Genomic DNA, 14,346 nt, shown 5'->3' with positions numbered 1-14,346 from the left:
CTCTTCACTATTACCTCTGCCAAGTTGGGAGTGCACCCCATAGCCAAGCTTGACTTTTTAATTAGTTTTTTATTTTAGTGGGGCTTTCTTGAAGTGATATTACTGGCACAGCACACCACAGCTTAGAAAATCACACTGGCCATTGCATAGTTGTAGAACATATAAAGGATGTCACTACCCAAATTAAGGGAACTTAGTCTCCTAAGTATATAGGAGTCAGCTCTGCCCTTTCCTATAGTTTTTCTGTGGTACCAGCCCTGTCCAGCCTTTCAATGATATGAACGCCCAAGTACCTGTAGGTGGTGCGCTACCTCCACATCCTTTTACTTGGTATTTCTGTCAAGTTGCAGACAAATCTCCTATACTCATCCCCCATGTCAGTACACTCAAGTTAGTGCAGAATCATGTGTGAATTTCTGTAAGTGACAGGAACCTGATGTTACATTTGTATTTTGCGGTGTATAGTGTGAAGGTGCTCCAGTGTTGCTGACATCCATACCAGAGACACAGAACTAAAACCACAAGTGTAAAAGTAATATTGTTTAAATCAAAGAAATCCTCAGTCTGACCTGTGTTCAGTGTCAAAAGTCTCCGACATTTCTTGTGATTCCTTCATTACGCATCACTATTTAAAATTTTAATTGACTTTACCTAACAAAGCAAATCCTCAGTTTACTGTACTGTTAGTACTATTGTTTATTCTACAGACACTACACATTTTCAAACATTTGTTACCTTAAAACCTAAAAATGTATATCCTAAATTATAAATATATATTTTCAAATAGCATTTTGAATGGCCTTTTCAAATTTTTGTCTATGGCATGTTTAGTTATGCATAATATGTTTTGTGATGAGCTTAATTGCAGTTAAGAAGGTTCCCTTATACGAAATGTATATCTCAAGGAGAGGTCCATAGATGTTTGTTATGTATAACTTCCAACATTTAAGTAAAGAAGCTTTTACAATTCATCAAATAATTTCCATTATGTAATTACAGTACAGTATTTATATGTCAAATTCATAAATGCTAAATCATTGCTAATTTATTTTATAATGTTTTACTTTAAAAAGTGTACGAGAAATTTTTGTAATGATTTCAGCAGATTTAGATGAATACATGGAATACTGTATATTGGAAATGTGCATGTGTATTTGCTTATTTGTTTTTTTTGTTTGTTTGTTTGTGGAGTAGAGGTTGGCTTGAAAGAGAAAACAGACATGGCCTCCAGCCTGGGCATAATTGGTTTCTGATTTCAATGCAGTGGTGGCAACAGTGGAAAGAATATGTTAAATATGTAAGTTGGACAAAAATTAATTAATATGATTAATTTATTGTGAACATCGTATGCTTTCTGTTCTCAATAGTATACTACATAACTGATTAAAAATGTTTACATAGAAAAGGTTTTTAAACAGAGCTGTAAATGCTGTTTTTCATCCAGGTTCCCATGAAACAATTTTTTGTCATTAACTTTTTCTTACCTCTTATTGGACTCTTGCTTAAAGCACAAGCTTAATAGTTTTCAAGTTGAAGCTATATCTTCACAATCATGGTATATAATAAATTACCACATAAAACCGTGCTCTAAAGTAAAATGTTTTTTGTTCTAGGACTCCATGGAACCCTGCATCCGTATGTAATAGAAAAGCTTTAAAACACGCCAAATACAGTACATCCTTTTTGAGGCAAAAATGTTCTTGAATATTGATTTGCATTTTGAGATTATAGACATATTGCAAAACAGTGTTGTTTTAGGAAAGGATTAACGGAAAGAGCAAACCACTGCTGTGAGTTTCAGTCATTTTTATAGGAGGCGTGCTATTAGCCTGGATAAGCAGGTTAGGAGGAAAAATGTATGGATGTATGCGGTGCTAGAAGAGGAGCAGTACACACTGATACACCATACTGGCTTTCTCCCATTCAAGCACTGGATGTGTGCTAATAATGTCTGATTAGTTCTTGTCTTTTTTGTCTGTTACACAACCTCACTATTTTCTCTAGCTTAAGCACATGCATACTTTATAAATTCAGCTGGAGGAGGCAGCAAGTTTCCTATAGTGAAAGAATATGTGCAATCGAAAGTATGATTTCTTTAGATAGATAGATAGATAGATACTTTAGTTATTATTGTTTAGCCATCTACAGAACAGGGAGAGTAACTGTACCATGGAGTAAAAATAATGGCCCGGCACACATTGGATTCTAGACAGGAACAATCCCTGGAAAGGCCGATAGTCCATCGCAGAGTGAACACGCCCACACACACACACACACACGCACACACACACAAAGTGTTCTTTAATCTGCTCTGTTGTACACTTTGCCTTTATCTGAATTTTTTTTTTTGATCGTGTGAGGGGTATTAAAGTTATTTATTGGTACATTTACAAACTACAATATAACTCTTATCTGCTCTTTTTCACTATGCTGCCACTAGCTGTGCATCTCGCTTTGTGGCCTATGTAAAATAGCAACACAGACTCTAAAAGGTGCAGGGGGTTTGGGGTTACATTGTTGTTACTCCACGGCTGCTGCATGCAGATGAACGAGCAAGAAATATAGCCTTGCCTTGAGAAAATAAAACCAAAAAGCTCAAGTTTCTAACTAAACTAGTTTCAATTTATAAAACATTGTCACAAATATGCCTCATTAAGGCATGTTTTCTTAAATCAATAACCTTTGCTGCTTCAAAGTGAATGTGTTTGGTAAGTGTTAAGGCTTTTTTTTATATATCAGGCATGGTGTGCTGTCACATATAGCTCCATTATAAGCTGCTATAACAAGGTATTTTAGAATATATAAAAAAGCTTGACTTTAGAACAGAATTTTATATGGCAAATTAATATACCATGATTGTGAAAAAATAACTATATACCCAACTTATCCTTTAATGTAATTTTCTTGCATATAAATATCCCATTTAAAGTTTTGATTTTATGTAGTAGCTTTCTATAGCAAACACTACCCCAAGGTACTCTACAATTATACAGATATACAAAAACAACTGTATATACTCTTGGTAAACTACTATTTACATATTATATGTATTGTTGGGATATATGCAGATTGAGTGAGTTGGAATTGAATGTAAATTTTTTTAAGATTCAAAACCGTAGCCTCTGCAACACATGGCCTTCCTTATTCAGACTTAAAAACTGTCAGTTTGTTTTTCACTCAGAGTTTAAAAAGAATTTGTTTACTCAAGTTAGAAGAACAGATTAGTTTTTCATAAGTCATTTTTTTAAAATCTTTTATTAGTGTTAGGTATATGATCATAAAAGTTAACCTGAATGAACATCTCCTTATTAGAATGCTTTCATATTTCCACCAGCCTTTCAGGTTTTTATTAGAAAACTATAAAATATCTTAAGATAAAGGGAAAATGAAGTGAAGATGGCTCTGATTAAAAAAAATAATAATAAAAAAAACAAACAGTTTTACTAAACATAGTGGGGGAAAATCTTAAGAATAAGAAAGAAAAAAAAATAGTCTAGTTAAGAAGTGTCATTTGGAATTGTCAGTTGATGGCAGTTTCACAGCCTGACAAATCATTTGGTGACTCTTCCAACATTTTGAAGCACTCAATAAACATGGGCTTTTCTAATCAACTGACTGATGATCTGAAAATTAAATTGATATCTACAAAGCAGAGGAAGGAAATTGAAAGATATCAAAGTGCTTCCAATTACAAATTTCCACAGTTTGAATTTCATTAGATATTAGATAGTTAAAAAGAACTGTGGAGTTCATGAGAAGATCTGGAAGACCATGAAAACTAACATGTAGTGCAGCATGCATACTGTGAAGGAAGGAAAAGTAAAAACCTCCATATGGTTGCAAGTTACCTGCAGGTAGGTTCAGCTGTAAAAGGAGTGGTGGTGCACTGCTCTGCTTGGTGTTCCCTATGCAGACATAGCATTTGATGGAAGAGATATCAGAAGGAAATTAGCTTAACCTGTGATCTCATCATAAAAAACATCTTAAGTGTGGAAAACAACATCTGCATAAGATAGAGGCATTTTGGTACAAAGTGCTGTGGACAAATTAAGTGAAAGTCATAGTGTATGGCTACAAACACAAAAGTTTTGTTTGGATTACACTGTATGAGTACTGGGAAGAATGGGAATCTACTGAAAATCAACAAATCCTCAGAGAATTTAGTCAGTCAGTCAACAATGAAATTGAAGCTAAAAAGGGCCTCTTTTAACTTTACTACAACAAAGCAAGTATCCAAAACACACTTTAAAAATCTACTATGAAACGCAAGGTGAAGTGGCCATTTCCACAGTCCCCAGACTTTAAACATTATTGGAAATCTGCGGGTAGATTTAATACATGCCATGAATGCAAGGACAGCCCAAACTATATAAAAACTGAAAGCAATCTGCTAGGATGAATGGGGGAAAAGTTTTTGAACACAAGAATTTGAAGGTTCGTAGCTGACATCAAAAAACTTTGGAAGCTATGACTTTTTTTTTTCTTTCTCAAAAAAGGAATATTACTAAGCACTGACTTACTAGGCTGCCCAAATGTCTGCAAATGCCATGTTTATGCGTATATTTTATTTTTATATTGTATCAATAAATACATTGCAACTACTCTAACATTTTTATAATAATGCCATTGTTTTAGTTTGTTAGCTGTTCAAAGTATATATAGTTATAAAATATGCATTGTGTTCAGAAATGTGAAAACTTCTGCATGGAACTCTACATGTTCATATTGCTATCTAACTGATTTGATTTCTTTTTTTTTTTTTTTTTTTTTTTTTAAAACCTTAGGATAATACACAAATTATAGTGGAACAACCTGGTGTCATAAGTGGTATAAAGTGCACATTGCAACAGGATGAAGAAAAAACAGGAATTATACATTCGTACAGCTCTTCAGAAGAAAGGTTTTCTGACAATATTTCAAGTGCTTCTGAAGCTTCTGAGACTACAGGTAGCAGTAAGTACAAATATGTAGTATCACAGATGCATTTTTAATAATCTGTTGTGCCAAATTTAAGACAGATAAATAGTGAAAATTATTTGGTTAAATTTACTTTAATTTTGTATTGATTGTTCCTAGATAATAAGTGTTTTACTAAATTTATGTTGATTTGTCAATGATTGTTCCTAGATGAAGAAATTTTTTACGTATGTCAAAAAGCCCATAAAGTGAATATGCAAGAGCATTTCTCCTTCCCCTGACAACTAGTAAATTTGTTCATAACATTTTTTTGAGTAAACAGTTTAAGTTTTGTAGCTGAAAAAATGTGACCAGTAACACTTTATACAGATCTAGACAGCCATCCAAAAATATACTGTATTTTATGTGAGTCGTCCTGATTATGCAATTATTGGCCTTTCCCAACGTTAGGCAAATGATACAATTGACTATTTACCTGCCTAAGTCAGCAACTGTATTTCACTGAAGAAAACATGTTCTAGCATTACATGCATTTGCTGCCAAGGATTAAAAAATGACTATTTGCTAATAAGGAAAGTTAATGGAACGATGATGTACACCCTGTAATTGTGAACTGGTTATAAAGAGCTTATTTATTTTTAAAGTCTTAAAAATAACTGGCAGAAGTTGCTAAAACAGTTGAATTATAAGTTGTTTTTTCACTGTAAACTGAAAAATAGAAGTTTTCACTTGTTTCATTAACTTGCTTGAGATCCCTGGCTGTAAATTTACTGATTTTTTTTTTTTTCTTCATTTCATGCCTTTCTTACTTAAGGTCACTAGTGTATTTTACTGCAATAAGTTTTACATTATGTTTTATTTACTTTTGACATTAAGTTCACATTTTTCCTGTCTAATTTTAAATAAATTGCAATGACCACGCTTTGCACAGACCATGCAGGTCAAGAGAGAGCATGTTCAGTGAAGATCAAAGAAGTCTATGGCATAATTACTTTTATTCTTTTGAGCAACTTGCAGCATAACACCTATATATATTGTAAATGCATCTCTGGGAAAAACAGAGAGATTATTAGGAGAGAAGGGAAAAAAGATTATTTTTGTAACAATCTTTTGGTATACAGTAGTCCACAATTGCACTTCTGTGGTGCTATGGCTGTATAATCTTTTTTCCTGAATGCTGCTCTTGCTGTGAATTGCTGAAACTGCTTTGATTTTAATTGAAATGTAAATTTTAACATAGGTACTCTCTAACAATAGGATGATATTCTAAGTGAATTATTAGACTGACTTTTTTAAAACTAGGGGACGCTTCGCTCGTGGACCCCCGTATTTGGTTTTCCGGATACATACTTTTTAAGATTTTTTTTTCTTTGAATTGTTGCTATTTCATTAGTTTCACTTTTATTTCAGAACTTTGTTAAAAGCAATATTTAGAATCTTTTGAGTCCCAACATGCTGAATCTTTTAAACGAGGTCCGTGAGACATGTGTTTAATGAGCTTTGTACCATAATTCAGGATAGGTTTCGCTGTTTGGAATTTCAGCACAGACAAAACAATCTACATCATCAGCAGTTAATAATTTTTGTGCAAAGTAACCAATAAATGCATGTTAGGTAAACCCCGTTTTTGAAATACTCTGACTTAAACTTCAATGCCTTACAATATTTACATACTTCTGACATATCACCAATGTCTATATATTCAATCTCCATTCCTCGCTTTGTCCTGCTTTTTTTTCAATGACACCTGGTCCGTGGTGATTATTTTCCCTTTTTTCGAGTAATAATTTCCATTTGTTTGCGCTACTGCAATCTTTACTTTCTTTTTTTAATAGTTTCTAATTTTCCTGCTTTCATATTCTTTAACTTTCTCTGCATTTGTATCGCTCCATCTTTTTGAGCTTTTCCAATTCCACTGCTTTCATAATCTCTAACCTGCTCTGCATGTGTATAGCGCCAACGTTTTTGAACGTCTTTATGAAGTTCTACTTTGTTTTTTACTCTTTGTCTTTTAATTCTGAGCCAGATTGGACATGCTTTTTTTCAATTCCACTTGTTCCAGGCTGATTATTACTTTCCTTATTTTCTGAATTTGCACCTAGATTATTCTTTTTTGCATTTTTTTTCTCTCCCAACGGTTTTGAGTCTCTTCTCTCTGCACTGCTCTTTCTTCTTCGCTTAGTCGTCGAAGTTTCATCTATAACGTATTTGTCCTTATACTCTTTATATGCGCTGAGAGCCCTGGATCTGTGTATTCAAATCCTTTACACGACTGAGTGTTTTGCTGCCCGTGGTCTTATTTGATATTGGGTTGTAAGTAGGCGTGTCTTGCAAGAATCTCATGTTCTACGTCCCCGCGAGACGGTCCTGAGTCAATCTCTTGGCACAAAAGTCTCATGTTTGGCCTCTGAGCGTCTCGCGGGGGACCTTAATCTCTTTCGTCTCGCGGGGTCTTTTAAGTGTCTTCCATGATCTTCACTTCACTTCCTAGTCTTTCCCAGGATTTTTTTTATAATAGAGAGATACAGTATTAGATTCAATGTAATATAGCCACTGACTCATCACTCACATTTCTAACATGCCACACCTCCCATCCATTTCTATTCCAGAAGAAATACTGATCAGTCTTGAAGACTCAAAGCATCTCAATAATATATTAAAGCAAATTAAAGTTTCTTCCTTTCAAAGATCTTATGGTATGGTGGGGAAAGGATCTTTCACTTAATATTTCAGAAAAGGAACAGAAGGCAGGAACGCACATAATGCATTCTAGCTCCAGCTGCACAAAGCATTCAATCATTAATTTAAAATCTTTCATCGATCACATTACGCTAATTAAAAATGTTCTAAAATATATCCAGGGCTAGATATGACCTGCGAACATTGCAATCTAGCTCCATCCTTAAAGTTACTTACTGTTTTGGAAGTACACCAAATTAACATAATTTTGGACAAAAAGATCTAAACGCCTATTAGACAGCCTTGGTGTCACAATCACTCCTAACCCTTTAACCAGATGGGCTTAAAGTGGAGACGGACAAATTGATTGTAATTGTCTGTACCACACTACTAGCACGTAGACTTAACTGAAAAATCCCAACCCACCTATTAAGTCTGGTGAACAACTGATGCTCTATTATGGTTTTTATACACTACTGCATTTACAAAGATTAAAAGCAGGAAACTATTAAAAAATCTGTCTTTAAACATATTTGAGTAAAGTGCATAGTGATTTGTAAAAACAGAATATTGCGTTACAATAAATTGTAGAGAGGTATCTTCATAATTTTCAGATGACTTCAAATTTCCTAATATTGTACCAAAATTCTGTTCTGTCCTCTTTTTTTAAAAAAAAAAAAAAAGCTGTATAAATATTAAATTGTTTTCAAATGAAGTAATTTCTGCTTGTTTAGTTATGTTTATTCTGTTCTGTAATGTTTTAAAAAATAGTTTGTAGCCACTTGTGCACGAGGTGTCTCACTGGTAGGACACAGTCATATTTCAAAGTTACAATAAACCCACCGTTCAATCAAAAGCAATCATGGCTATTTTTAAATACCAAGGGGTGTTTTCTTTAAGTCAATCTTAAGTGTCATTTTGTCTGTTGTCTTAAAGTATGCAATTTTGTGCACACATGCCCATTCACACAACTGAGTGAATCTGTTTTTTATCAAAGAACTCACCCTAGTCAAGCCACATACAGTGGCTCATTACCATTGGATAGATGAGTTTCAACTCACTGTAATAATGTATAGTTGTCTATAATTGGTCTGTTATATTACATCTCATAACTATGTGTAAAAGGCAAGAAATAAATGGCTTCTGGGACAGTTCATCTTTATGTATTGTTATGCACAAAGCTTAAGTTAGATTCTGATCATAGTTTTTGACTGTAGTGAGAATAACTCCTTTGATGAAGGACTTGATGCTATCTGCCCAAACCCTGAAGAAATTGACTGATATTTTTTTATTGCATTTGCCAATCATGTTCGCCTAAGACCAAAAGCAAGTCAGAAACGAGTATGATTACAAACCAGAAAGTAAAGTGTGGCAAGACTGCCTGGGTGCCACCCCCCAGCCGGGGCGCCCAGGGAAGACAGGAGGAGGGGTTCATGCCTCCTCCAGATCACGAGAGGGCGACCCGCACCTGGTTCCATTAGGGGCCACGGCTTGAAAGCCCAACCCTGTAGGGGCCCGTGGTCTCCGCCCAGGGGGTGCCCCCATGCCTGAGGAACCCGGAACCCCAACACTTCCCGCCACACCAGGAGGTGCTGGGGGGAAGAAGAATGGGAACACCTGGAGGGCTTCCGGGAACACAGCCGGCACTTCCGCCACACAGGTGGAGTGGCTAGGGAGTGTTGGGGATCACCTGGAGCCCACCCGGGCACTTATAAAAAAGGGGCCGCCTCCCTCCTATCAATGAGCTGGAGTCGGGAGCAGGAGCAGGACGAAGCTCCTGGAGAGAGAGTAGAGGTGGCCCAGGGACAAGGCGAGAGAAGGCCCAGGAGAAAGGTGACTGGGGCTGAAGACATTGTTGTTGTGCGGGACTGAGTAGTGTGTTGTGGAAAGAGAAAATAAAAGGAATTTTGATAAAGATGCAGTGTCGGTCTGATGGTGTCTGGGCAAGTATGACAAAAGACGAAGTGCAGTGTTTGGTGGTGCAAATGAGATTATGACAGCTCGATTGATCCTTTTGGTGGTGGTGACGGCAGCGTGGGGCAGATTATACTGTGAAAAGATCTCGTGTGTTCGCTACCTAGTAACTGCCATCTGTGACTCTAACGTGGCTGAGAAACACTGGGTTAGGTGTATGGGTCTGTGACTAGCTCAGCACCAACGGCTGCCTGATTCTTGCCCTATGCCCCCAGGGCTGCCAGCAAAGGCCTTGTCCCCACCCCGATAACCCAGCATTGGAAGAACCTGGTATGAAAATGTATGTATGTTTTTAGTTTATTCCAGCCATGAAATACAGGAAAAATAAATTAATTAGGAGAAGATACATGAACTGAAGCCCCAAAACCCCAGTTTATTGTACAAATTGTAATGTTTCTCTGAGTCTATTCATATACTGATTGTTTCAAGGACTTGCACGGACTGGGACACCACCCTTTGACACTCTATGATCGCAGTGAGGGCCTCCAGACCAGCTGGGTTAGGTGCACAGACAGGGCATTCACAAAGGCATCACAGGCTAGTTGCTTGACAATGTTTTGAACATCATTGATATCTAGCCTTAGCCAGCACACCATTTTCCCCCCATATATCGAACGCCTGTGCACGAGTGGACTGCTGTGGGTCAATGCGCCATTCACGCCATATCCTTGCCTGCTAGTGCATGTTTATGCCATACCTCATGTGAACCTCAGTTTTGAGCTTGTCATAGTCGGCTACGTCATCCTCCAAGAGATCGTAGTATGCTCAACTGTGCCTCTCCCTTCAAGAAGGGAGCCAAGATGTTAGCCCACTCTGCCCATGGCCAGCCGATGTCTGTTTGCTGTTCTCCTCAAAAATAAGAAAATAGGTCTCAATGTTTTCATTCTCCATGAGGGGTACGAGTACCTGAGAGGGAGCCCATGTTTGATCCTGCTGTACGGAGAGTCACGACTCTGCATGCTTCTGATTCCACCACCTGGACCTTTTAGGTGTTGTTAGACACATTACTCAGGATGGTGTTTAGTTCCTCCAACATACTGGAAGCCGATACTGCCAATAAATGACCAAGAGAGTCACAAAAAGAGTTTACTAAGGCACCACATTGTTTCAATCATATTCTTTCTTTTAAAAATCTATAGTACTTACAACTCATTTGCAGCTTCTTTATTATATAAGCAGAGTAACAACCACTTATTTTTGGAAGTGCAATTCAGAAGCAATAAATCCAAAAAAACCTTGTCCATAAGGGATTTAAAAAGCTATTAAAAAATGGTTTAAATTAAAAGTACATAATTAGTGAAAACATCGATACAAAATAAACATGCACATGACCAAAAACTTACTTCAGTTCCAGTATGTAGATTCTGGAGAATGTTTGGTTTTTTTATTGCAATATAACTTTTTGAACTGTGATTTTGTTTTTATTTTTTTTCTATAGTGCTTACTTTCTTCACGAATTCATTGTTTTTTGCTTTCCTTAACTGGTATTCGATAGCTAGTATGTATGTCGGCCTGTTATTTGTTTTGTACTTATGACACTCTTTTTGACACTTTTGTGATAGCTTTATTTGTTATTATGAACAAAATAAATACTTATTCTTCTTTGCAGGTCTTGTTTTGTCCAGCTCAGCAAGTACAGATGTGTGTTTTCCCCGTCACCCTAACCCATCAGAGAGTAATAATCAATGTTTCTCTGGAGTCAATGGATATATATTATCACAGCTTGCTCCACAGAAACCAGGAGCCATTGATAACCAACCTCTTGTCACACAGGAGCCCTTAAAGGTAATACATGTTTATGAAGTTCAGCATAATGATTAAATTTCACAAATTTATTTGTTTTATTCAAAGCAGGGATTTAATTCTGTACCCTTAAAATCTGTAGTGTGTTTACTTCTCAGAAAAGTTGAAACAAATAATACATCAGAGTCCACTGCTAATCCCAACTACAACAGACATAAACTAGGTGTAGATCTAGTCAGATTGCAACATGATTTATCAGATCTGGCAATGTTTCCTAGAAATAACCATAACTTTTTCCTTAATGGTTATAAAAGTTAAACCTATGTAGGGTGCTTCCTAGATATCACGCAAGTCTAGATGGTGGTAGGTTTTCTGTGTGTGTATCCACTGCACTTGATTTAAATGATTTTCAGCCATTTGACACCTTGCAAGATTTATTTATTGTTGGTTGTCAATAGTCAGTTCAGTAATTTGGAACAGTTTATCTAAATGGGCCAGTAGTGAGTGGATTTTGTTCAATTTGCAAAACTGATGGCTAGGTGTTTTTGTTGCAGGGTGAATTTCATTATCTTTTTAATGTTTTTGTACAGTAAAGAGCAAGACCTGATATGAGTGTAGGAAGACTCTGGCTTTCACCCTCAATTCGTAAACGCTAAGGCTGTGCTGTTTGCTTCTTTACCTTTTTCACTATTTTTACACACGGACCCTCTCATACCAGGCCAATTTAGTTATATTTATTTTTGCTAAATTATTAAACTATTTTTAAACAAGAAAGGTTGAAAACATACTTTTTAAATTGGAGTAGGTTATAAGAAAAATCATTTATAGAACAGTTACCCAAAAACAGCTCAAAACTGCCTTTTATTCTGTCTGCATTGACTCTTTTCCATTACTTTACTAAAGGCTATACATTCCAATTCACAGGAGACTGTTTCTCAAGTAATTCATCATCTTACAGTACACTGCAAATAATATGAATACAACTTTATTCAAGAGAGATGTAAAAATGAGTTGACTGAATATCGGAAATGAGAAAAAGTCTAACAAACGTAACTTTTTTTTCCCCCCTTTAATTTTTGAAAATGGATTTTCTCTAGGCACCCACTTTAACTCTTGAGGGAGGTAGGTTAAAACGTTCTCATCCCCTGATGCAAGGAAGGGATTACGAGATTGTTCCTGAGGCTGTATGGAGAGCTCTTTATCACTGGTATGGAGCAAACCTTAGTTTACCTAGGCCAGTAAGTACTAAATTTTGGTTTATTAAATTCTGATTTATGTGAAACATTGTGAAAATAAGTGGAAAGTGTCAATTCTACCGTGTGTGCAATGTTTATTATTGTTGCCTTGGGGTGTGCTGTGGCTCTTCACCATCACAATACTGTAATTTTCAGATTTGTAATGATAACCCAATGATAACCCTGATAATTTCCTTGGAAACAGAATTTTAATACTCCAATTTGGATCTCTTAGAAATAACATTGTTAAAGTCAACTTAAAGTACTCCAAGCAAAACCTACATTCACTTCTGTCTGAGCAGCTACTAATTACACATATTTAATTAAATTTAGCATGATAAGTTTGATTTCAGCATGATAAGTTTGATTTCAATGACGGTGCTCAGTCATATTGTTGTTTCAGCACCTTTGTCTATGTAAGAGGGGGATTTCAGATTCAGTGAGAGGAATTAAAACCCACAGTTTAAAAAGCACTATGATATTAATATTTAATTTTTTTTAATGTCACAGCTGATTCTTTCTAATGTTTACAGAAGTTTTTTTTTATTAAATTGAGTAGTTAAAGCTATTAGTCAGCCTTTCAAATAGTTTGTCATTTTACACAATTTTAACTACAATAAATAATTGTTTAATTTTGTATGTAGAAATTTCCACCCATATTTAGCCAAAAAGCCAGACCTGCAAAAAGTCTAGAGAATGTACAATTAAATAAATGTAGAAAAATAGGTACTGTATTTTCTTTTTTCATCCATGCTATACTTTTTTTCTTGTCAGAATATAATTTTCAGCAGCTTTAAGGCAGTTGAGCAGTCAACCGAAGGCTGTGAATTAACTACTATTAATTAAAAAAAAAAAGTAAATATCTTTTTGGTTTAGGTTGTGGAGGCTGATTAGTATATGTTGAGTTTGTGTGTGTGTGTGTGTGTGTGTGTGTGTGTGTGTGTGTGTGTGTGTGTGTGTGTGTGTTTTTTTTCTCTTCCTCTGAGTACTCCAGTTTTCCTCCTATGTTCCTAAAGCCTTGTAGGTTTGGTTAAGTAGTCTCATTCTTAGTGTGGGTGTGTGTGCACGTGAGTGAACCCTGCTCTCAAATAGTACCCTTTCTATGACTTTTCTTTTGCATTTTGCACAGTGCTGCTAAGAAAGGCTCTCAAACCTTGCTCCTCTGATTTGGAGTAAGCAATTTTGAAAATGCCTATGACTTTAGTAGTTTGCCAGTGAATATATTTGCTTTGAGATTACCATGAACTATTGCCAAAACCAAGGGACATTTCTAAAAGACCATCACAGATTGTAAAGCCGAATTGTGGTTTCACTGATTTTGCTCTTCTGTTTCAAATTTAAAGGCAGTCAGTCCACCACAGGCATTTTAAAGAAATGATTATTGTTATTGTCTACGTTTAGTCACAATGCAGCTATAAATTGGCAGATGTCAGTTCATCAAATAAAAATGAGCAAAACTGAATACAGATTTAGATAGATAGATAGATAGATAGATAGATAGATAGATAGATAGATAGATAGATAGATAGATAGATAGATAGATAGATAGATAGATAGATAGATACTTTATTAATCCCAATGGGAAATTCACAGTTCACAACTTACTAAACAAAACAATTTCCTAAATGAATGTATTGATTTTAGTGCAAGAATATATACTTCAGCCTGTTTCAGCCTTCACTTAGAGGAAGATTAGTTGAGTTTCTTCTAAAGTGCATTTTAAACAAAAGAACATTCTCTGAGTCCTGCAGCGTACTTGCACAGCTCGACTGAACAGGCAATTGCCAAACTGCACAAC

At 35.8% G+C, this 14,346-nt stretch overlaps 1 protein-coding gene across 4 annotated transcripts in view; it reads left to right on the top strand.

The window, feature by feature from the left end:
• usp32 (ubiquitin specific peptidase 32) overlaps window positions 1-14,346 on the top strand; it is a 229,117-nt gene that overhangs the window by 126,752 nt on the left and 88,019 nt on the right. For 3 of the 4 annotated variants that reach the window (XM_028807042.2, XM_028807040.2, XM_051930804.1), the window contains 4 exons: window positions 1,195-1,297; window positions 4,785-4,953; window positions 11,180-11,355; window positions 12,411-12,551. In XM_028807042.2, the coding sequence (XP_028662875.2) occupies window positions 1,195-1,297; window positions 4,785-4,953; window positions 11,180-11,355; window positions 12,411-12,551 (589 nt within the window). The remainder of the gene's footprint in view (window positions 1-1,194; window positions 1,298-4,784; window positions 4,954-11,179; window positions 11,356-12,410; window positions 12,552-14,346) is intronic. The other variant, XM_028807041.2, reaches the window with a different exon arrangement.

Source organism: Erpetoichthys calabaricus, chromosome 8 (genome assembly GCF_900747795.2).
Source record: "Erpetoichthys calabaricus chromosome 8, fErpCal1.3, whole genome shotgun sequence".
In the NCBI taxonomy this organism is placed as follows: Eukaryota; Metazoa; Chordata; class Cladistia; order Polypteriformes; family Polypteridae; genus Erpetoichthys; species Erpetoichthys calabaricus.
This window is presented reverse-complemented; position numbering and strand designations above follow the sequence as displayed.